Source organism: Mus caroli, chromosome 8 (genome assembly GCF_900094665.2).
Source record: "Mus caroli chromosome 8, CAROLI_EIJ_v1.1, whole genome shotgun sequence".
In the NCBI taxonomy this organism is placed as follows: Eukaryota; Metazoa; Chordata; class Mammalia; order Rodentia; family Muridae; genus Mus; species Mus caroli.
Window position 1 is genome coordinate 100,582,508 of NC_034577.1, and position 23,840 is coordinate 100,606,347.

Consider the following 23,840-nt stretch of genomic DNA (forward strand, 5'->3'; position numbering starts at 1 on the left):
TGTGTGTGTGTGTGTGTGTGTGTGTGTGTGTGTGTGTGTGTGTGTGTGTCAGAGCTGGCAGGGTCATCCCACATCATTAAGGACCTCGGCTCCATCTCCCTGAGCATCTCATATCCCACGTGGCTGCTGGGGATCCAGGCACTGAGTCAGCATCCCGGGCAACTGGAAAGGGCAGAGGAAGCAGGGTTGTGCACTTCCACTCTTTAAGATGTCTTAGAAGTCCTCATAATGTTCAACTTGCGTTAGCCAAAAAATTAACTGCATAGCCGTACCTGTGCAGGAGTCATGCTGGGAGGTGTGGTTTATAGTAAGCACACAGACACTTGAAACAAAATGAGCGTCCCGTTTCTAGGGGACTTTAAAGGGTTTTAAAATAATATGGCTTAATTTTTACCTGATAATAACGACCCTTTCTTAGAAGTAGCTAAGATGAAGTTTCTGTTGTGTGGTGGAGCGGAGCATAATAAAGAGACTGTGTAATGAAAACTAGATTATTTTTTCCTTCTCTGCCTGAGTTCATAGCTGACTCCCAAGTGGGAGAAAGTCTTGTTTCTTGCCTGCATACATTAGTGCTCTGGGAAAGGGCTGATGGGGGAGCACAGCATGACTAGAATAGCTAAGGTTTTATTTATTTTGTATGTGCATGTGTGTGTATGTGTGTGTATGTGTGTGCATGAAACTACACATGCATATATACACACATGCGTGCCATGCCGTGCATGTGGAAGACCCAGGACAACCTCCGGTTTTTTTGTTTGTTTGTTTGTTTTGTTTTGTTTTGTTTTGGTCAGCTTTTACCTTCTACTTGTTGAGACAGGGTTTCTCTTGTTTCTCTTGTAGCATCCTCCAGGCTGCCCTGGAAGCTTCCAGCTGCCTTACCTAACCATAGGAGTCCTGGGATTGCAGATGTGCACCCCTATATCCAGCTGTTTTCTTTCTTAACATGGATTCCAGGGACCAAACGCCAGTCAACAGGTTTGCATGACAACTATTTTTACCTACCAGTCCATCTTCATGAGCCTTTAAGGTTTTGTTTTTTTTTTAAAGATTTATTTATTTATTATACATTAAGTACACTGTAGCTGTCTTCAGACATCCCAGAAGACAGCATCAGATCTCTTTATAGATGGTTGTGAGCCACCAGGTGGTTGTTGGGATTTGAACTGAGGATCTCTGGAAGAGCAGTCAGTACTCTTAACCTCTGAGTCATCTCTCCAGCCCCTGAGGGCTTCTAAATTTTTATTTAGACTACGAATCATTTTTCCCTTGGGCACAGCTGTCACCAAAAGAAACACTGAAAACAGATGCCAAGACTTTGAAATGGAGAAAACAGTTCCCTGGGCAAACGTAACCAGTGAGGCATGAAGAAGTGATGGGCTCAACAGAGACGCAAGAGACAAAGACATGAAGCCAGTGGCCTTAGAAGAGAGGACATTGAAGAAGTCTTAGGTCCAAAAGGACAGTAACCAGGGATCTGGAAGACTATTCTGTTCCCTCTGGGATGAGCCTCCTACTGCATAAGATGTTTGTCAGCCATTCTCCTAAAAGGGCGTTGTGAAAGTTCCAGATGACTACTAATGGAGTTCGGAACCTCGCTCTATGTTGTCTCTTATCCACCTAGCAAACAGCACATCAAGTGCCTCTGGAATGTACCACACAACCCTGCATTCCTCTCAACCGTAAGTACTTCCGAAGTGCCCACCACCGTTATTGCAAGTGACTCACAGGAGTCCCGTGTCTTCCTTGTGGGACAGAATTCCATCATTGTTTCCTTTGACCTTTTACTTGCTACAGTCTGGTAGCAAGTAAAATGGGAATAATGAAACCAATGCCTTCTAATTTCCCTTCGAAATACTCTTTGGAATGAAGGCAATCTAGAAAATGATTTGTGTGGGTTTTTCTTTCTGCCTAATTTTAGATGCGATTTTTATTTGAGAACCATCTGCTGATGATCCCGTGGACTTTCCTGGAGAGAAATGTCACTCTCAAGAACACATTTGTAGTGTGTGATGCTCAGACAGAGTTTATAGTTCTTACTGAATAAAGGTGTTTGTCAAGATAGAACAGCAAGGCGGTGAAGTTGAGAACTAGGACAAACCAAGCAGGTCACTTACTACAGCAAAGATGGGGACTCGAAGAGATGAGGCCTTCCGATAGGACATGATTCACATGGGTTTTACTCTTTTTATGGCTTGCCTAGTGTGAGAATTATTTGTGATGTTCACTAATATCCCCTTTGGAGATCAAAGGGAGTTAGGTGTGATTGTGTAATTTCTTTGAACCCAGTAAACAATGAGCAGAAATGAGGTGCTTCACTTCCACTTTATGAACCAGTATGGTCTTCACCATGTTACCTGTCTGCCGTCATGGCAACAGACCACATACTAGATAATAGGGGTTCCACAAACTGAGGAAAATAAGGAGCCAAGTAAGGACAATGTAGGGCAGAGCTCCACACGATACGCATAGCCAGAGCGAAAGCAACCTTTCTTGGTTTGAGCTGTTGAGAGTTAGGGTTTGTTGGTGTGAAATCACCCAACCTAGCCTTACCAGGTAAGATGGAGCGATGTCATCATTCCCATGATGCATCTCTGTGCATGAAGATGTAAGAGGACCCAGAATGCAGAAAACCAGAATACGGCTCCATAAAACATTCCAAGTTCTACACCTCATAGCTATTCTTTCTTCTTGGCTTATATTAGGGATGGGGGATGTAGCTTATCACAAAGAATGAGTATTTGGTGGCTTCTCATTCTTGGAACCATTCTGCAGGTAAGTGTCTGGGGGAACTTCCATCCAGCCCTCTAGTTAAGAACGTAATGAATGAGATTATTTTAGGAAGTCCAGTGCATTGTGACCTCAACCACATCACCCCGTACTTACACACCAGTACAAGTGTGGCCATCTTTGGTTTCACTGGAAGCTTTTTCATTGAGATAATTCTCCGAACTTTACAAGATTTCTATCTTTCTAATCCCCACTATGGCAAGCTGGGCTTCAAAAATAAGTCCTATCATTGGACATTTCATAGTCATAGTGGTCAAATGAGCGGGCAAGCTTCATGGAGTAGTAAGAGAGTCTTTGTGCTCTTGGGTAAGCTACTTAACCTCTCTGAGCCTAAGTTTCCTTCCTTCTCTAGGTGATAGGGATATTAGTATTTCTTGCCCCCTCCCCAACCCCTGAGTTATTATGGGAATAGGTCATATACATCTTGTGTGGTCCATAAAAACCTAAGTCTTAACTATATCTGACCCATGGACATCTAGAACATTCAGCTCAACCCTTTTTCTTCCCTAGAACAGTAAATTCAAGAACTTTTTAGTTTGCCACGTAGTGGTTTTTTTGGGAAAGATGAAAAACTATGGCCCTGCCTCCCTCACAAAGGTTTTAACCCACGTGAAAACATAGACAGATGGGCAGGAAAGTTGGGGTATTGTTAACAGTTTAGGAGATGCTTTCCAACTCCCCTGCTGAGGGCATAGATCCAGCTGGGGGGAAAAATATCCTTTAAAAGGCTGGACTCATTTATGCTTTTTCCATCTTAAACACTTGGACTTTTTCAGGTTTACAAAAATGCTAAAGCTTAAAGGAGAATTACGAACTGCCAAGGGACTGAAGAATGAGGTAAGGCTCCCAACTGCCTGCTCACATGAAGGGGAATCTTTGTTGAAGAGGGGATTGCTTCCAAGCTCCATGGTTCCAAATTCTGGGAATAAGCAGCATGAAACACCATGGGGAGAGCAGACATCACAGCATAGATTTAAGAGCCCCGGTTCGAACCTCAGCCCCTCTGGGTCCACACCTAACAGTGGAGTGACCTGGACCATGTTGCTCACCTTCCCTGAGCCTCCTCAGAGAGAGTACACATGATGAGCACATATTTCACATGCTTACCAGGAAGTTTATCAGGTACTGTGTACAAAAAGCACCTAATGGACACTTTATATATATTTTAATGTATTTATTTATTTAATGTGAGCACTCTGCTGCATATACATCTGCAGACCAGAAGAGGGCATCAGATCTCCTTATAGATGGTTGTGAGCCACCATGTGGTTGCTGGGAATTGAACTCAGGACCTCTGGAAGAGCAGCCACTGCTCTCAACCACTAAGCCCCAGACATTTCCTATTAATGCCAACATTTCACTTCATCTGGTAGGGATCTATAAAATGGAATTTTCTGCTTTGTATAATAAAGTGTTGGCCAAAGTCTATGTATGTATTCCTTCATTGTTCCCCATAGGATGGAAAAGGTCCATTGGGATAAGTGTAACGATGTCTCACGTGGCACGTGCTTCCGCCAAGAAGTAAGCTGCTTCTAAAACCAACACTTCTGCTCCTTTCCTGATGTGTTACTATTGCCACAGGGCACTTGCTGCTAGTTTTCCCTGGGAACAGGGGCCTGGTATACATTTTCTAGGCTTTTTTTTTTTTTTTCCTTTAACATGTCTATGGAACATCTTCAATGTACCAGGCCTTGTTCTGGAGGTTCGAAAAGTAAATGACATAAAGGTCCCTGTTCTCCTGGGCCCTCCCTTCTAGCAGAATAGCCCCTCAGGACACGATGGCCCAAAATAGGAGGGAACTACAAAGTACCAACAAAAAGCATCGACATTCCACAGCTAGCCAGTATCTACCACTGACCCGCATGCCTGTAGGTATTGGTGATAGTTAAAAGTGGTTTTCCATTATTTGTTGAAGACTGACCTTTGTCCTTGGACAAATCATTTCCCAGAGACAGTTAGCTGGAGTTACCATTTGACTACAGAGTTACCTTAGGAACTACAACTCCAATTTTTTTTCCAAGCCTCCCTCTTCAAGTCCCTAAAGGCCGAGAATGCCACCATTTTGAATCTTAGATGTTCTTAGCTCTCCAAGCACTGCTGAGTCATGAGCTTAAGTTTGACACAGCTCTCCCTAAGAATATACGTGAAACTGTTTGTCAGTCCTTTAATCAGAGGAGAAATGCCTGCCTTCCCCTCTTGAAATATACGTTTGAGAAGGCATACTGATTGACAAAGAGCTCATTTAATCAATACAAAATCAACTGTCATTAAATAGCTGAATTTCTAATGATTACCACGATCACGGAAGCAACTGCAGTGTTAGCACTCACTACTTTGCCTCAGAATGGGTAGCTTGGCCAACGTCATGGAATTCTGGGTAGGTTTGAATCTTGGACCAGTAAGACTGGGTATCTGAATCCACAGTGTATGGAAATGAAGCTTCCTTCACCTAGCTGCATTGGTTAGCTATTTCAGCCATCACTAACGACTTCAGATGCAGGATGCTGTCAGACAGCGTGCCCAAGGGTCAACATTTAAACCCTTGGTTCATCTCCTATCTCTAGTCCCGGTTACAGAGCTATGATTGATGAAATGTCAGCTCAAATCTATACCTAATGCATATTGATACTCTGAAGGCCTCTGCCTGGAATTCATTCTCTATAAAGTACATAGGATTATAAATAGTTCACAGCTAATGTCTGGAGCAAGGTATTAGAAAGAAATTAGATTCATTAGGACCCCCATGAAAACGCGCCTCTTGAGTTTCTGAGCACAGCCTCCTCTTACAACCAACTGCATTAAAAATGGATGCCGGAGAGCAGCTGGTTGCGCCTGGTGTGCCTTTACTCTCGCTCTGCTACCTCGAAACTGGGGTGATTTGCTGTTTAGCAATGAATGGTCACATTTTTTATTTGAGAGGCAAATTTCATCTGACATCTAGCAAAACACATTTGTTATTCAACCGGTTTAGAGAACCTTCCAAGGAAGATGATTTACCCCGGCCCTCTTGTTTTATGAATGAAGGCATTTCCTATGAGATTCCAAGCTGGTCCTAAATATCCAAATTAGACAATGCTGAAGGCCCAGCCCTGAGGTCCTGAAGGTAGAGGAGAATGGAGTGACATTAGGCTTCCTATTCAGAGGGAGCCCAACCTGGAGAGAGAAAGTTATATTCACTAACTTGAGAGAGTGTGTTCAACTGTTGACTTGGGGATGCCCTAGTTGTGTCTCGCTGGCTTTGTCTGAGCTCTCAGCAGGTGCAGCTCCTTCAGAGCAACCAGAGAACATGGTTCTCAACTCAAGACAAGATCAGCGTCGAGAATGGTGTGCAGAGCAATCTCAGACTCTCCTATAAGACAAGCACGGCCTTATTGTCTACCTCAGATCATACAAATGATTCTGTATTGTCCTGAGCATCCAGTTCCCTCCCCACCCCACCCCCACCCCCAGGATTCCACACCATCCCTCCGACTGCACGACTGCACCGTGAGAGAAGAAACTGAAAGCACTCAGGGGTGAAGCAACTGCTCCCTGCTGGGATCATGGATTTTGTTTTCAAGTTAGAAAACAGTGACTACATGCCAAGTTTTTTTGGTTTTTGTTTTTTGTTTTTTTTAAAAAACCACTCTACACAGATTCGCTTAAGAGAGTCCCCAGTAATTGTCTTAATGGTAATTACATGCTCGGGGCAGTTGACATCCACTGTTATTTTTCTGAAAGTGAGGAGTGAGGAGTAAGAGCTAAAAGAGGAGGAGGGAGAGTTTTGAGATAATGAAATCCTTTTAATGACAGAGCCATGCCGTTAACCTAATTAAACTGTAAAGTGGGAAGAAGAAAGAGAAGGAAAAAAAAAAAAACCTGCAGGTATTAAATGGAAATGGAGTGAATCAGCTGAGACAGCAGTGTTTCTGGGAACCACGTGGATTCCCGGTACTCTGTCATTGTGCTTCCGGTTCCCACACTGTCCTCTGGCCCACCTTGGCCTGTTCGGAGGTCTCCTAGATGGAGTGTCCATAGTAAATGCCTGATTTACTATGTCCACCTCGGTTCTCAAGTTCCCAAGGGAATGCGTGCCGTGTGGTCCGTGTATTTCAGAAGCCAAGTCAGTGTGATAGGTCGGCAGAACCCTGGTTCCTCCGTGAAAAGGAAAGTGAGGCCTGGCTCTTCTAAGTTACAAGGCTTGGGAAAGGTGGCTCAGGTCCCTGCCCCATTACTGAGTATCCTTCCCTGGTTCCCTTTTAAAAACAGTTGCTTTAAGGCCACTGAGGGCAATTCGCCTCTAAACACCAAGGGCTGGAATGGAAGTGCTTGGGAATTCACATGGCATGGTGCAGTGTTCGGCCAGTGACATCTCTGGTATGGGGCTGGCCTGCTCAGCTTTTATTACCACTCATCAAGATCAGCTCTGGGATGCAATTATACTCTGCCGTCTCCAGTAGGATCAGGCTAACATCGTCACCCGGAGACCTTTGTAGGAGCCGGTTTGCTGGTTTGCCTGGGAGTTTTCCTCTTTCTTCTATCTTTCCTCAGAGATGTGACTGAGAGCAGCAGTACAGGGCTAGGAAGGAAGCCCTGCAGAGCATCCCAGAGTGCTTCTCACTACCCATACTCGAAGAAGAGCCCATTGGCCATTGCTTCATACCCAACCCCCTCCCCACCCAAGTTGCTACTTCCTACCAAGTCTGTTTTGATCTCGATTACTCCTTTCGGTTCTAACCTAGCAACAATTAGCTAACCCTTCTAACTCCTAATCAAAGACAAGGAGATTCTACTGATCAGGCTGGGGCTTTCTCTTTTGCTCTTTTGCTCCCATTGGTGAACACCATTAAAGAAAAGCATTAGGTTTATAGACAAGAGGGGGTTGGTTAATGGATAAAGAGAAAGTTAAAGAGATCTCAGACTCCCTCGTCAACTCTATCACTAATTCACTGTAGTCCTGACAAGTTCATTTGACATCTCGATATGTTTATTTCATCAGTGGTAGAACCATTAATATTTATAGACAGCTCTCTGGGTGCCTGGAATCATTCTAAGCTTCCTCGTGTAAAGCAGGGGAATTGTCTGATACACCCAGAGCAGTGTGGCAAAGATTAATTAATATAAATAAGTAATTGTCTGAATAATGCAAGGCTCTACGACACCTCACAAATGGATCCTGTGTAAATGTTACCCAAGATGAGTAATAACAGCCCAGGCTCAATAAACAAATTTCCAGCGAATTCAGCTCCCTGTCAGCCCGTTAAGTGAAGGAAAAACAAGCGGTTTTTCTCAATCACTCCTAATTGATGCTTTTGTTTTTCTGGCTGCCTAGGCTGGGGAGAGAGACAGGGACGTCAGCAACCTAAACAGCAAGCTCTTGAGCCTACAACTGGACATCAAGAATCTCCATGATGTCTGCAAGAGGCAGGGGAAGACCTTGCAAGAGAACCAGCTCTGCGTGGAGGAAGCGATGCTGAAAGCCAACCACGTAAGGCACCTGGCAGCTGGCCTGTCTCTGCTCCCTCCACCACTGTCACTTCTGATGGGAATGAGGGGACGTTCCACTGTGGGCCGCTCAGAGTACTAACTGAGCATGCATCAAGGGAACCAAATATACCACACATACTCCAACACAAAAGAAACTATTCCTGACTTTGGGATTTTTTTTTTCAATCTAGTCATTTCTACCATTATTGAGATACTGCGTATCATCCTTTTTCCTTATCTGGATTTAGCTCATCCAGAAAATACAAGGCTGGGTCTCAGACAAATTTCCACACTAGCCATGGCAATGAGAGAGCCACTGCACCTACGCTGAGGCACCTCCATGCAAGAGGAGTTCCTTTTATTTTTGTATTGGATATTTTCTTTATTTACATTTCAAATGTTTATCCCCTTCCAGGTCTCCCCTTCGGAAGCCCCTATCCCATCCCTCCTCCCCTGCCTCTATGAGTGTGCTCACTTACCCACTCCCATCTTCCCACCCTGGCATTCCCCTACATTGGGCCATCGAACACCCTCGGGCCTCTCTTCCCACTGATGTCCAACAAGGCCATCCTCTGCCGAATATGCGCCCAGTGCCATGGGTCCCTCTACGTGTACTCTTTGGTTGGTGGTCCAGTCCCCAGGAGCTCCAAGGGGGCCAGACCTGTTGACACTGTTGCTCCCTCCATGGGACTGCAAACCCCCTCAGCTCCTTCAGTCCCTTCTCCAGCTCCTCCATTGGACACCCTCCTCACCCACTCCCACCCTCACCCCCGAGCTCAATCTAATGATTGGCTTCGAGCCTTAATACCACACCTGTGCTGCCTTGCTGCTGTTCTTTTAGAGACTAGAATCCAGTCATTCAATAGGCTAACGTGACAGAGAGTCCTTAACTAATAACAAATAGGGAGAAGTTGATCAAATAGCCATATCCCTTCCCCCTTAGTCCAAGTTAACTCAAGGCTGGCTCTTAGTGTTCTCCCAGAATTTCTCAATGGGACCGAGCCCAGTGGACCGTTCTAACCAGCTTGGTCTACATCTCTCCCTCCCTTGTCTCAGTCCCCAACTTGTCTGAGTTTTCTATAAACACCACCCACTTATAATACTTGGCACTCAGTGGCTTATTACAGGGCCCGATTTCACAGCCCAAGCAAAGTCACTCTCAGTGGAAAGGGCAGACCTCACAGAGTGGCCATCTTTCTCAAGTCTGACTTTGTGTCCACACTAACCAAGAAGTCTAGGCAGGTCACCAACTGAGCAATTTCGCTTTGACCTTCAGTTCCCTTTCTCTTTTGCATCTCTAAACCTGAAGTATTTACACCCATCTTCAAATTTGTCAACACAAATCGGAGACCAGATGTGTGGTCGCTTTTTTCTGTTTATAAACTGGGTCGCATGTAAGCGTGAAGAAGTTAGAGGTTGCACAGGCATTTGCTGGAACCCTGGGTTTAGACCCTCAGCTGCTGTGTGGGTAGCCACGTGTTCTGGTCCTTCAGGACCTGGGTTCTCCGCACTGAGTCTGCCAGTGTGCTTCCAGGACTCATCAATTGACCATAGAAACCTCACATTATTCTTTGCAGCTGCCTAACTATGCTCTCAATGAAACAATTTCACCTCATCTTACTGGCCTGGCCACCCCGTCCTCAGGAAGTCACAAAGGGGGAGGAAATCCACTGGTTTCCCTAAATCAATCTCAGAAAGATGATCATAATTTCTTTCTAAATATTAACATTTTAGAATATTTCTACTGGAGTTGTCGTGAGTTTACTTATCGCCCCAGTCAGAGAAAGCCATGTGGTTTATAAGTGCATCTGGCAACTTAGAAGGAGAAAGGCATTAAATTGCATTTTATTATTCTAATTGCCTAGGAGAAGGTCTAACAGCTTGAGACAAGCTTTAAAACAAGCTCTCTCTCTCTCTCTCTCTTTATTTTTCCCCTAGCACTTAGCACAAAATTTAAATTGCAGACTATGCATACAAATACACAATTACACTCAGACCTCCTCATCTCCTAGAAACCCCTTTAAGACCTGCCTTCCCTGGGAAACGTACTATGTTGACAAAGGAGAAACACCAGGCTTTCTGGAATTTGGACTCACACTGATGAGGAGCTGGGGAAATAGGCAGGAGGTCATGACTGAGGACCACGTTTAAGAGAGAAAAGTAAAATATTCTATCAGATGTTATATGTAATAAAAGAGACAGAAGGTAGCTGGGTGGTGGAAGAGAAAAATGCATGACCCTGTAAATCAAAGAATATAGACTCCAAAATCCAGAAACACGAAGACTGTGGCAGCAAGAATGAAGTTCTGGGGCTAGGGAGATGACTCAGGCATTAAGAGCACACTGCTGTTGCAAAAGACCCAAGACTGGAGTTGATTCCCAGTGCTATGCAGCAAGCAAACTCTCAGAACTCCAACTCCAGGGCACCTGACACCCCCTTCTGACCGCCACATGTACTGCATTCACCCGCACAAACCCACACTCGGGTACACATATGCACACAATTACAATTTAAAAGAAAATTGTTTTAAGATAATGAATTATTTGAAAGTAGGGTAGCCAGGGTGCAGAACCTATGGGCATCCTTTGGGTACTTGCCTGACCGTAAGACGATTTCCTTCCATTCATACCTTATACCCCATCATCCTAGTCGAAGTGACTCAAAGTGAAAGAAAAGAAAGAACAACAGAGATATTAAAATAACATTATGATCAAAGACTGGTGTCGTCCACACCTGAAACCCCAGAGCTAGGAAGCTTGAGGTAGGGGGATTACCAGCTTCAGACCACCATGGCCTATGTAGCAAGTTGTAGGCTAACCTGAGTGACGCAGCAAGACACATCTCTAAGAACAAGTCAGAGGCTGGAGAAATGACTCCATAGATAAATGTCTCTCTGATACATAAGTGTGAGGGCCTTAGTTTGAATCCTTGGAACTTATATAAGAAGTGGCAACTAAAAAGTACTCCTAGAAAATGCTGCTGCAGTGAATGCTTATGATCTCAGCACTTGGGGACCCCTGAGCCTTGCCAGGCATCCAGTCAAGCTGAATAGGAAATCTGCATGTTAGTGGAAGACCATTTCTCAAAACAAGGTAGATAGCAACTGAAGAAGGTGCCCTGACATCAACTGGTAGCCTCCACACAAATGCACGCAGACATGCAAACTCAGAAACATACATATCATGTGCTGAGACAAGCTGAGACCACATAAATAATAATCAGAAAAAGAAGACCCTGAATAGCAATGTACCCAGGTTTTATTTATGTTGGGCAATGGGGAGCATGCCAATGTCCTGGAACTCCTATTGTTGAAGTAATTTTGGAGATGTACGGAGGAGAGCATTCTTAGCATTAAAAGATATAAAAACAAACATTATCCTTTCAAGTGAAGCTAATTAGTTGAGTATCTAAAGATTAGCAGAGGGGGCTGGTGAGATGGCTCAGTGGGTAAGAGCACCCGACTGCTCTTCCGAAGGTCCAGAGTTCAAATCCCAGCAACCACATACATGGTGGCTCACAACCATCCGTAACGAGATCTGGAGTGTCTGAAGACAGCTACAGTGTACTTACATATAATAAATAAATAAATCTTTAAAAAAAAAAAAAAGATTAGCAGAAGCCTCGCAAGCATTATGGTAAGATATCATTTTGAACCATCGGTAATAAAGGCAATTTTAGTGAATTTGCTCAATGCCATGTGTGGTCCTGAATTGGATCCTAGAACAGAAAATAAAAACTAATGGAAAAATATGTGAAATTCAAATAAGGTATCTAGTTTCATCCCTAATGCCCCACCAGTGTTGATTTCTTAGTTGCATATGAAGTTAGGACTGGGGAAGCGTACAGGAAGAGCCATGGGAAATTCGTCCTATGTTTGGAATTTGTCTGTGGAGAGAAAAATCATTCCAAATGGATTTAAAAAAAAAATGGATCCCGTGTAAGCAGAGGTCTTGTGAGAAGAATGTCTAAACCACAAATATTCATTTGAATAAAATGCTTGTCACTGAGTACACAGCTCTTCTGCATTCAACAAGGAAAGTACACATAGTTTACAGATGACAGAGGAAGCATCAGACAAGCTTCACAACGGATAGAGGCTAACCTAGTATTCCCAGGGAATAGCTCACTCAGCACCTCAAAGCCTGGGAAGGAAGTCCATAACAACTGGGGAAAAGACAGAGAAACTCTAAGCTCTTAAACGGATAAAGAAGAGCAACAGGGACACAGTTATGGGAACAATGCCAACCTCTGACAGCAGAGCATGCAAGCTGAAGAGAGAGTAAGGGGTTAAAAGGTATTTTGAAAAGCCAGCTCTAGGCAAATCAGCAGGGCCTGATGATATTCTTCTAAGAGCGCTTAAGGAATTGGCAGGTGTTATTACATAGCTGCTAGTGATAATTTTTGAGAACTCAAGAGGATAAAGAAAGTCCCTGTAGACTGGGGGGGGGAAAGGGTAAATGAAGTGCTCATCTTTTTAAAAAGGAAGAAAGGACAATCCCGGTAATTATAGACCTGTCAGCTTCACTTCAGTATCAGGGAAAATATAGAACTTAACATCAATCAATTAGCAGCAACTTCAAAAGCACAAAGTATTGGGTGGTAACCAACATGACTTTTCAAAAAGAGAATCATGCCAGGCCAATTAATTTCCTTCTGTGATCAAGTGGCCTCATAAGCAAGGAGGGAGCAACAGCTCTAATCTCTTGGTCCACAGTGGGGCTGAAAGGTTGACTAAATATGGAAACAGCTCCTCTGGGCAGCCAGACATCCCCAGCTTTTCATGTGGCCGATACAAGGGTGTAAATCTAGCTGAGAAATCTGGTAGACCAGATGGCCTCAAGAGTCTTATCCACGCTGGATAGTCACTTAAAGAGCTAATATGATTTCTATAAGCACTTCAAACTCACTTGGCTTTTTTTTTTCCCAGATCCCAAATTAAAAGTCTAGGAAGAATATAATATCCGTATCTTCACTAGGAAAAAACTTTTAAGAAGACTGGAACTAGGGGAGAGGGTCCATGAGTAAAGTACAAGCACAGGGACCTGAATTCATATCCCAGCACCCATGTTCCAGCTGGGTGTGGTGGCACACATCTGTGAACCCAACACCCGGGATCAGGAACTCACAGGTAGCTTAGTCAAAATGACAAGCTCCAAATCCAGTAAGAGACCCAGTTTCAGAAGAGTTAACTGGGGAAGAAAACAACGCCTAATGTCAACCCCTGGCCCCACACATGTGCATACCCACATGCGTGTACACAAACACGTGTGCACACATATACAATAGAAAGTATAGTGGTGAGTTTCTGAATCTGTCCTTTTGCACACGTACAAGTAAAATATGAATTTAGCCTATCGTGTATTATTTCACATTTATCAAGAGTTAAGAATAAACTTTTAAATATAGAGAGACAAATAAGTAGAAATTTAGTAAGTCTGAACTCATTCTTAGATATTTCTCATAGTCTTTAAATTTTGTTTCTCCAAACCCATAGGTTAATGTACAAATGTCCATCCCATAAAATCCCAGACTTTCTATGGATTTAAGCAGTTCTTAGACCTTCGTAATCAGGTATATTAGTCCAGGTGCTATGTTTGCTATGGGCTGCAAGAGTTCAAAATACCCCCTTTATCTGGCTGATCCATCGCGTTACCTGAAACTAAAGTAAAATCCAGAAAATTTCCATGTGACCTGTAGAGGAAGAGAAGTGACTCAGAGCTCATTAGGATTGCTGCCAGGGTGTAGAGCTTCATACACAGCCCTTGGAAGAAGACGTTCTATACCCACAGGAAGCTTCAAAGCCAACAAGCAATTCTGAATTCTCCTGGCATCCCCAGGTACGGGGAGGAAGTGCCTGGAATACAATTTTGCTTCTCTCAAAGAATGTTTTTCTCATTCTTTTGAACAATGAAGAGCAAAGCGGAGATATAAGAACAAGGAGATGATGATGTAATGAGCGAATATGCATTAGGCAGTGGCAGCTGGTTTTCATCTGGGACCTCCATGTCCAGCAGTGGACAAGCAGATCCAAATCCATCACATACTAGATCCAAGGTCCTAACCCTCAGCAATTGGTCTGCCTTCAAAAAAGCCAAGAGGGAGAAAATAAATAAATAGAGCAAAACTAACAGGGAGCTCGGGGGTATTTTCTTCCCTGATGCAAGTCCTTCAAAATCAACCCTAACCCAGTTATGTTCACACCTCCTTTTAACTCAGTCTACATTAAGTATTTAGCTGCAAGAACTTTCTTTCCCACATAGCTTCCAATAGTTCCTCTAACCATATAGACAAGAAAATTTGGGATTTTGGAGACTTCCCTGTACACACATTTGTGTCCTACGTGTGAAGGTACATGCACAAAGAGAGACAGACACAGAGAGTCACCCACACACCCTTGTGCTTGCACATGCATCCCAAACTCCCTCTTCTCCAAACCTCATTTACAGAGGGAATAGCAACATTCTTAGCTTGGGAAAACTGAGAACACCTAACAGTATTTCATGCACACATAGACAATTATAGCTACATGCTGTAAATACAAATTTCACCCTTGTGTGGCGAGAAGTCGCATCGCCTCCCCTGAAGCTGCATTCGTGAGTTTCTTGGTCCAAGTGTTCACCCTGTCTCTGCGGAATATTTCTGTTGCTGGCAACAATGGTGGTCCATTTCTTGTTCATCTTCTCAACTCTGAAGTGTGTGGGTGAGACAGGCTTCACACAGTCAGCATGTCTTTCTGGTTCTGAGCTGGGCTGTACCTTACCTCTGCTACACTGCCCTTCTCCTTAGGGTCTCAGCTCAGTTTCATTAAAACTCCATCTCTCCAGTGACTCCGGCTGACCCATTAAAATCACTCTGTCTTGGATGGCCATGAGTCCTCCACAGTCTAACATCTAACCCAACAGTGAATTCTGCCAGCTCTGTTTTCAAAATATATCTAGAATTCATCAACTTCTAACTTCCGTTACTACACCCTTGTCCCACACCCCCTCTCTCCCTCTTTGCCTGGACCCCTCCAATAGTCTCCATGCTGTCTCTCCTCTTTGCTTTCTTACGGTTGACTTTCAGTTGAACAGGCCATGCGTCCTTCATAAACTCTACAAATGATCGTGTCATTCCCCTTCACAGTACTTTCTAGTGGACTGTCACCTCTTGAATGAAGCTGGGGACATCATGGTGGCCTCCTCCCCCTACAGAACCTAGTGTTCTTTTTCTCACCTCCTCTGGCACTGCTTTTCTGCCTTTACAGTCTCTGCTTCAAAACACGCACAATGGCTGGAGCTTCTCCAGGGATCTCCGATCCCACCGGGCGGGTTTGCACCTTGTCTATAGACCTGCTGTTCTCTGTCTCTGGAACATTCCAGCTACTTGGGTCTTTTGTTCTTATTCTCTTGCCTCCTTCCCGTGTGGACTCCACCCACCTTCTCGATAAACTTTTCCATAAGAACTTTTATTCTGAAACAATCTCATCCCCCTGTCTGCTTCACTCTGCTCTGTGGTACTTTTGCCCACAAAGCACACTCTACTGTTCTCTAGTATCTTTCCTGGGTCTGTCTGTCTCTTGCACACGCACACATGTCATGCCTGTGTGTGTGAACCTAGAATGCACATGTACATATGTCTATATACATGTAGAGGCCACATGAGATATCTTCCACTATTCCTTTGTCTCTTGGGACAAGGTCTTCACTGTATCTAGAGCTTACTGATCTAAGCAGTGGTGACTGGGTAACCTGCCTATTCCCACCTGTCCCTGCCGTCTCCCCACTAACCAGTGCTATCACCACAGACCCTCATGACAACACCTGATTTTTACCTGGATCTGGAGATTTGACGTCGAGCCTTTATGCTGATATAGCAGTCACTTTACTTAGTCATCTTCACAGCCTACTCTCATAACTCTATAAATATAGCTCAACTATCAAGTTGCATGCTTATCAATGGCTGGATTTTTTATCATTTATAAATTATTAAAGTTTAATAAAGCGATAGAAATGTTCACTTTTTTAATGCCTTAAGTAGAGTCCAAGAGACTGAAAAAACAGTATAGCTATTGTCATTGCTCTTGGTTCTGAGAGGAACCTGAGGGTGTCACCCTATTGTGGAATACATCACGTGGTACACGAGAGATGCTAGTGAAGTTACCACCTCTTTTCCCTCCTCTAAGCCAGTCTTTTCTCCCTACAAAGTCACAGACAAGCCTAGAAATCATTACGGAGACCAAGCTGTGGCTTGGAATGACAACACAGAGCTGCAGCCCAGTGCTTTGTGACCCTAGCCTTGAGCCAGGACTGAATTTGGACCAACCAGGGTCGCCCTGACCTCCATGACAGACTTGTAACTAGAAGCTCATGCATGGCAGTTCGTATTAAGTTCCCAGACACCAGCCAATATGACTGCCCTCCTTTACATAAAGACACGCATCTGAGCATAGGAAGACAGCCCACCACTGCCCTAGGCTAAGCCGCATGTTATAGCTACCTACTGCTTTGCCCATCAGCCCTCATCCAGTGTACTCAATACAAAAATGGTTTTCAAGGTCCTAGTGCCAACCATACCACATACTTTGAACACAGGACTTGGAAGAATTGAGCTGGGGCTGGCCTGGAAGACTCCTGAAAAATGCCTGGCATAGTATTGGGAAGTGCTATGTAAGAGTTTCTAAGGCCAGCCTTTCATTTCTTTTATCCAAATACCTAGCCGTAAATCTCCAATTTATGCCCTGTAGAAACAGGCATAGCCATTCCTCTGTGGGAGTTTATAATGAAAGTAGAATGTAAGATACACAGAAATAATTGCAAGCAAAAATAAGAAACACCACATCAAGTTGCCAGGTAGGTCTGCGGTCCTGATTCAAAGGCAGTTTAGGTAAACCTAACAAGAAGAGAGGGCTGTGAACTGAGCATTGAAGGATGAATGGAAAGATGGAAGCTAAGGTCCACCACCCAGCCCAACTCCTTACCCTCCTCTCTTTCCCGTGTCATTGTCATAATGAATAAGGATAAGAAAACATAGAAGCACCAATGTGCTTCAGTTTTTTTTCAATGCAACTTCAATTTTCCTGGAAAAATAACTCAGGAACTGTCTCCCAGCAAGCCTAGAACAGAGGGGGCGCCCGGGGTTCAAAGATTCAGAAGCCTTTTGAAAGACTGTACTGGCAGTGAGGGAGGGAGGGAGGGAAGGAAGGACAGAGGGAGAGAGACAGACAGAGAGAGGGGGGAAGAGAGAGAACACACACATAAACACCATCTACCACACCACATCTCTCTCGAAGAGAGACAATAGGTGCCCAACTGTTAGCACTGTCTTCTGCCTTCCACACTCCAGAAGCCTCAGAACCCAGCAATTTCAGTGTTCTGTTACCTGGGTACTTGTAATAACTAAATTCAGCCCAAGAACCATTGACCCAAAACTCACTTCCTCCCAGGTCAAGCTCGTCATCTTTCTATGTATAGGTAAACACGAATACACAGGATTAACCATGTCTCACTAGATCATTTATATATGTGATTTTCCCCCTCTGGATTGGGGATGCATCTTTTCTTCTTCAGATTCCTTCATGCAGAGTAGGAACAGGGAGTGAGTGGGTGCTTGGGGAATGTAGTGAAATGTTTATAAATCTCTCTGTGTGCATGAAAGCATCAAAGCCAACGTGTGGCTGTGTCCTCTGTGGCCTTCTAACCCTCTTCTGTGTATCCTGTCTGTGCTGCAGAACAAGAAGCAAGCCCAGACGTTAGTATTCACGGACAACCAGATGGACTTCCGGGTCAATAAGCAATACCATCTCAGGCAACTCCAGCAACTGAAGAAGAAGCTGCTAACCCTCCAGCAGGAACTGGAGTTCCGTACCCAGGAGCTCCAGGCTTCCTACTGCTCTCTCCTGCAGTACCAGTCGATCCTGGAGAAGCAGACTTCCGACCTTCTTGTTCTTCACCGTCACTGCAAACTTAAGGAAGATGAGGTATCATGAGGTTAACCTTTGATGTGTCCCAGGTTGCCCTTGTACCTCCAGTGCTCGGACGCTGCCTGACATATAGCAAGCACTGCATTTCAAAGGGAGGGCTCTGCACCACCTTGAGTAGGCTTAAGAGCCTTCCCTCTTTAGTTCATGACCGGTCTGAAGATTAACAAAGGGAAACGGAATGGACTGGCATGACTCGGTGGAGATAAGCAGTGTTAATGTATATGGGGTGTGGGGGTACGGTACAGGGTTTGTGTACACACATGTGTGGCATGAGAAGCCATCCTAAAATACAAGAGACTCCAGGTCTCTCAGAGGGGGAAGAAAAAAAAAAAGCAAAAGGCCCATTAAATCAAGTATATTTAGGAAAGTCAGCTGCACAGATGGTAAGACGCCCAGCCCCTGGTCCAGTGCTGGTTCTAAGTGGTTACTGAGAGCCATTTTGTTTCTTCAGGCTGGAGAAAGCCTTAGAGACTTAGCAGGTTCTGGACATTCACTTATATTGACGCTCCAGGGCAATGGTTTTTGGTTTGTTTTGGTTTGTTTGGGTTTTTGTTTTTGTTTTAAGCAAAGAACAGCATGCCTATGAAATCCCAAGTAAATTCCAAGGACCCACAGAACCGAGATGGATTTAGCAGGAGGGACGCAGAAAGCCTTAGCACAGTGCTTCTACGTAATAGGGCAGGCAGGACTCATGGGTGTGCCTTCCCCTGACAGCTGCTTCTTTCAGCCTTAACAAAATCTCTGAGGAGTATTTTAGACAGTGTTTTTGCTAAAAGTCTAACTCTGGGGACTTTAAAGGGGGCCTTAGAGGAAGTATAGAAAATTCTGTAAAGGGCAGACTGTAGCCTAGAAGGAATTAGCTGGAAATAACTGGGAAGGGAAGGAAGAAAGGTGATCCCAACGAAATGCCATTTGGGGAAAGTCTGGGAGCGTCAACTGTGGTTTAATAAAGCTCTTAAGTGTGCGGACTGGCTGTTCTCTGCACCCTAAGCCAGAGTCCAGCTTGGATAAAGGAACCCCCAAGTTAGCTGGAGGTGCTACTTAGCAACAAGGACCACAAAGAGCTATTACTGATAGTCAGAGATGGGTGACCCACTGCCGTTATGACAACTGCACGTATCACCACAGACCTAAAGTCTGGCTTCTAACTCTGTCACCACATCCACCCAAGACATCCATTCCCTCAGTCACCGAAGGCGGCTGCCAGAGCTCTAGCAATCACATGATTATTCCAAATAACCCAAGTGAAAGGGAAGATGGGAAGAAAGTGCACACCATTCTTTTAAGGACACTTGCCAAAAGTTACACACACACACATACACACACACATACGCACACACACACATGCACACACACACATGCACACACACACATACACACACACGCACACATACACACATACACACATGTACATACACACACATACACACATACACACACACATGCACACACGCACACATAAACACGCACATACACATACACAAACACGCACACATACACACATACATGCACACACACACATACACACATACACACACACGCACATACACACACACACATATACACATACACATGCACAAACACACACACATACACACACACATACACACACAAACACACACATACACACATACATACACAGACACACATACACACATACACACACATACACACACATACATACACACATGCACACACACATATACACACACATGCACGCATGCACATACACACACACATACACACACATGCATGCATGCACATACACACACACATACACACACACACATACACACACATGCATGCATGCATGCACATACACACATGCGCACGCACTCCACATGACCACAGCTAGTTCCCAGAGAGCCAAGAAATGTCATTTTTAAGGAGACATGTTGCTGCCCCCAGTCTAAATCAAATAAACGCTCAGCTGCTAGGAAGGAGGATAGGATTTGGCACAGTGGTCACTGCCAGACCTCAATTGGAGGAGAAAGCACTGCAAAATTTATTCTAAACATTCTGCCAACCTCTCTCGACACCATTAACACAGAAGCACCACACCCCTGTCCAAGGCTGGGTTCTGCCAACATCAAGACCCTAAGATGAGCATATGAGCAGTCATGGAATTCTAAGAGGCATGAGGGAGGTGCCATCAAGAAGGGCAAATCCCAAATGGAATGGGTTACTTGCTCTAGGCAAATGGGGGGTTCAAGCCTGGAGATCTCTGGATGATATTCTAAAACATTCCTCAGTGAACTTTCCAACCCAATACCACTACTGGCAATCACTCCTGGGGGCACTCACTCGCCAGTGTGTCTCATCTTCTCTGCCTTTCCCCTCTGGTTGAAAGAGCAAACAGACAAACGTTCTTATAATTGGAATGGGCTGTGTACAAAGAAATAGCGAATGCTCAGAGTTTGCTGTCTACAGGGATCCTCAGACCAATGTAAATAGACACCCACAGAGCTGGTCCTATATACACACTGCATACAGATGCATGTGTATGTGTGCATGCACGCACATAAATATGTTTTAAAATAGTGCTACAGAAATGTAAGTAGGACCAATTCTTCCTGCTACAATACATGACTATCAAATACCCCTCTCCTTTTGCCCTAAGAGATACTTTCAACTAAATGATCCTTTCTTGAGAGGAATCTCAGATGTGAAGCAATTTGTTTAGCCAGCTTAATTAATGGGCCAATTTCTGTCAAGAAATTGGACAGTTTGGAGCAACGTGAAGCCTTCCACGGTGATGCACCCCTTGACTCTTTGAACTCATAACACTTGACGTGCAATTTAGCACGCTCAACCACATACAGTCATTTGCTAACTTAAAATCTAGTCTCCTCAACATTATGAGAGAGGTGAGGCTGTGTCTCCTAGACCTACCTCACCGGATGTGATGCTCTTGTGAACATCCTAGAGATTCGTGTCAGTGGATTACAGATTAGAAAAAAGATATCATTTGCATAAGAATCACACAAATGTCAGAGGAACTTCAGATCATGGCCCGTCTCTATCTCTTGGGAATTTGCCGACATGAAACTGTGTTCTTGTGGGGACTCTATGCTTTCCAAATGAGATCCCTAAAGAGTGCTCAGGAAAGAAAGGACATGGGTATTCCACGGCCTTTCAACAAAGGGAATGGCTCAAACCCACTCCTGTTCATCATCAGGTGTTTGTTCAGAGAAAACAGGAGAAGATACTAAATAGGACATCCTGTTTAGTACTTCAATTGTTCACAGTCTGACACTGAACTGGGGCCCTTAGACCTGCACCATACTTAAATGCTGTTCACTTAGGCTTCTAGTTCAGACGTGCTCACTACACGCCTTCATGGTCTTATCTGTGCTGGCTGTTTGCATGGCTGCAGTGTGCTTCCCTCTCCTGTACTAACAGGTCATTCTCTACGAGGAGGAGATGGGAACTCATAGTAAGAGCACGGGGGAGAAACTCCATCTGGCGCAAGAGCAGCTTGCCTTGGCGGGGGACAAGATCCTCTCCCTAGAAAGGAGCCTAAACCTCTACAGGGACAAGTACCAGACTTCCCTGAGCAACATAGAGTTACTGGAGTGCCAAGTGAAGATGCTGGAGGGGGAACTCAGCGGACTCATTGGTCAGGTAGGACCTAAGCCACATCCCTTAGCCAGGCGCTCTAGCAGGAAGACATTTCTCGGGTGGTTCCCTCTATGGGTCCTAGCCTCTTCCACCCAAGACTTGAACCTCCCACCAAAGGAGTTCCTCCCACCATTCAATTTGGAAGCGTTCAGGGTTTTACCAGTCTCCAGCTTTTCTCTCACTTTTAAGATTACTCCTAACCAGGCATCTGGGGGTCGGGAGAGAGGGAACAGGACTCAGTTGATTAGGGTTCTTGCCTAGCATCCACGAAACCCTGGGTTCAATCCCTAGCACCATACAAAGAGTTCAAGGCAGCTTCATAAGACCCATCCCATCTCAGAAACGGGAGGGTCAGAGAGAGGAAAGAGAGAGCCATGATTCTGGGGACTGCTACATCAAAGGATGTGCGCATTTTGAGTGAACATAAATGCCACATAAACCAAAATGGTTCTACCGTTCAATAATTTCACCAGGAATAATTAAAAGAAGCTTTTATATATATATATTTTTCCTGATCCTTCTAAGTTGTGTTAAACCAAAGGGTAGGGGGCAAGGAGCTGTCTCTCAATGCAATCCTCACTCTCTCTAATCCTGATAGAAGTCAGTTGGGTTCTCCAGGAAAAGGCCCAGGTAGATTTGCATGCAAGTGTTTGTAGACAGAGATCTTGGCATTCACTTGCAGGAGACAGTGGAGCACAGCTAGGGTTACACAAAGGGGAAAGAGGCCCTGCAGTCTCCCAAAGGCCTCCACCCACTCCAGGGAGAGACAGGGAGCTGCAGAAAGTCCCAGAGCTGGAGTTGGGGGAAAAGTCACCTGGCCACCTGCGTGTTATCAACTACTGAGTGTGGGCTGCCTCTCTGTGACTCTGGCAAAGCAGTCAGGAAAGGCCCTGACGTGGACTGCAGCTAACAGCAGCCCTCGCAACAGCTAGACAAGATTCCCTCCGTAGCTTTTCACTACCAAAGGGATCTTCCACTGAATTCATTGTTTTAATCCTTTTGTATTGACTTACGGGAGCGTCTTAATATCTATAATAAACTTTCTTTGCTATGTTGCAAGTATTCCCCGCCGCCCTAGCATGTCACTTGGCTTTATGAATGACGTTTTTATCATGTGCAAGCTTTAAGCATCCATGGAGTCGAACTCTCACACCCCTATAGATTCCGGGCTTTACAGCTTGTTTTGGAAAGAAAAAGAAAAAGGAAAAGAAAAAAAAAAAAAAAAAAAACAAACCTGGGAAGGCCTCCTTGACACCAAGATCATAAAAAGGTTTTTTGCTTTGTTTGTTTGTTTTTTATTAGTTTTGTGAGTTTTCAATTTTATGTCTCTAGTTTTCAGTCCATATGTGCATAGGAAATGAGATGTGACTTTAATTTTACACTTATGTACATGACCCTCCTGGGGCCCCCCCGAATCATTCGCTGACCATCCCAACCCTCCCCCACTAATTGAAGCGTCCACTTGCAGGAGCCAAGGTGAGGTACACAAGGTTCAGGACTCTCCCTTATCTGTCTTCCTCCTGCTGGAGGCAGACTTCCTCAGGGGCTGTGACTGACAGCCTGTTGACAGTACCATGTAGCCCTTCCTCCTTCACTGTGCACTTCAAACTTTTCTCGAGCATTTTTAGACTTCTTGATGAAATTCATGTGTACGTTGTCCAACGCTCACATCATATATTACTGTGGGAGATTAGCAAGCCCTGGGGAGCATGAAATGTCATGATTTTATTCATTTGTTTTCACTGAAGGCTTTTCACTTTCCTTTATAGGCCTGGTTTTATAAATAGGAGTTCTTTTTTGCTTTGAGATAGGGTCTCGCCTATGCAGTCCCGGCTAGCCTGGAACTTTCTATCTATAACAGGATGGTCTTGAACTCACAGAGATCTTCCTAGCCTCTGAGTGCTGACTGAATATGCTACTATGTCCAGTCTAAAGAGGAACTTCTATACATTTAATCTTAAGAATTATAGGGCTCTTCCAGGTCAGAAAAGCACCGGGGCAGCT

General features: G+C 44.5%; 1 protein-coding gene across 6 annotated transcripts in view; it reads left to right on the forward strand.

Annotated features, from left to right (window-relative positions):
• Positions 1-912: 912 nt before the first annotated feature.
• The window catches only part of Pmfbp1 (polyamine modulated factor 1 binding protein 1), a 52,146-nt gene continuing 29,218 nt past the window's right edge, over positions 913-23,840 (forward strand). For 2 of the 6 annotated variants that reach the window (XM_021170690.2, XM_021170694.2), the window contains exons 1-6: positions 913-975; positions 1,277-1,679; positions 3,564-3,624; positions 8,099-8,254; positions 17,964-18,212; positions 21,618-21,839. In XM_021170690.2, the coding sequence (XP_021026349.1) occupies positions 1,600-1,679; positions 3,564-3,624; positions 8,099-8,254; positions 17,964-18,212; positions 21,618-21,839 (768 nt within the window). In that variant the 5' untranslated portion in view covers positions 913-975; positions 1,277-1,599. Of the gene's footprint in view, positions 976-1,276; positions 1,680-2,426; positions 2,773-2,948; positions 3,094-3,563; positions 3,625-4,252; positions 4,309-8,098; positions 8,255-17,963; positions 18,213-21,617; positions 21,840-23,840 lie in introns of those variants that run through there. The other 4 variants (XM_021170695.2, XM_021170691.1, XM_021170693.2 and 1 more) reach the window with 4 other exon arrangements.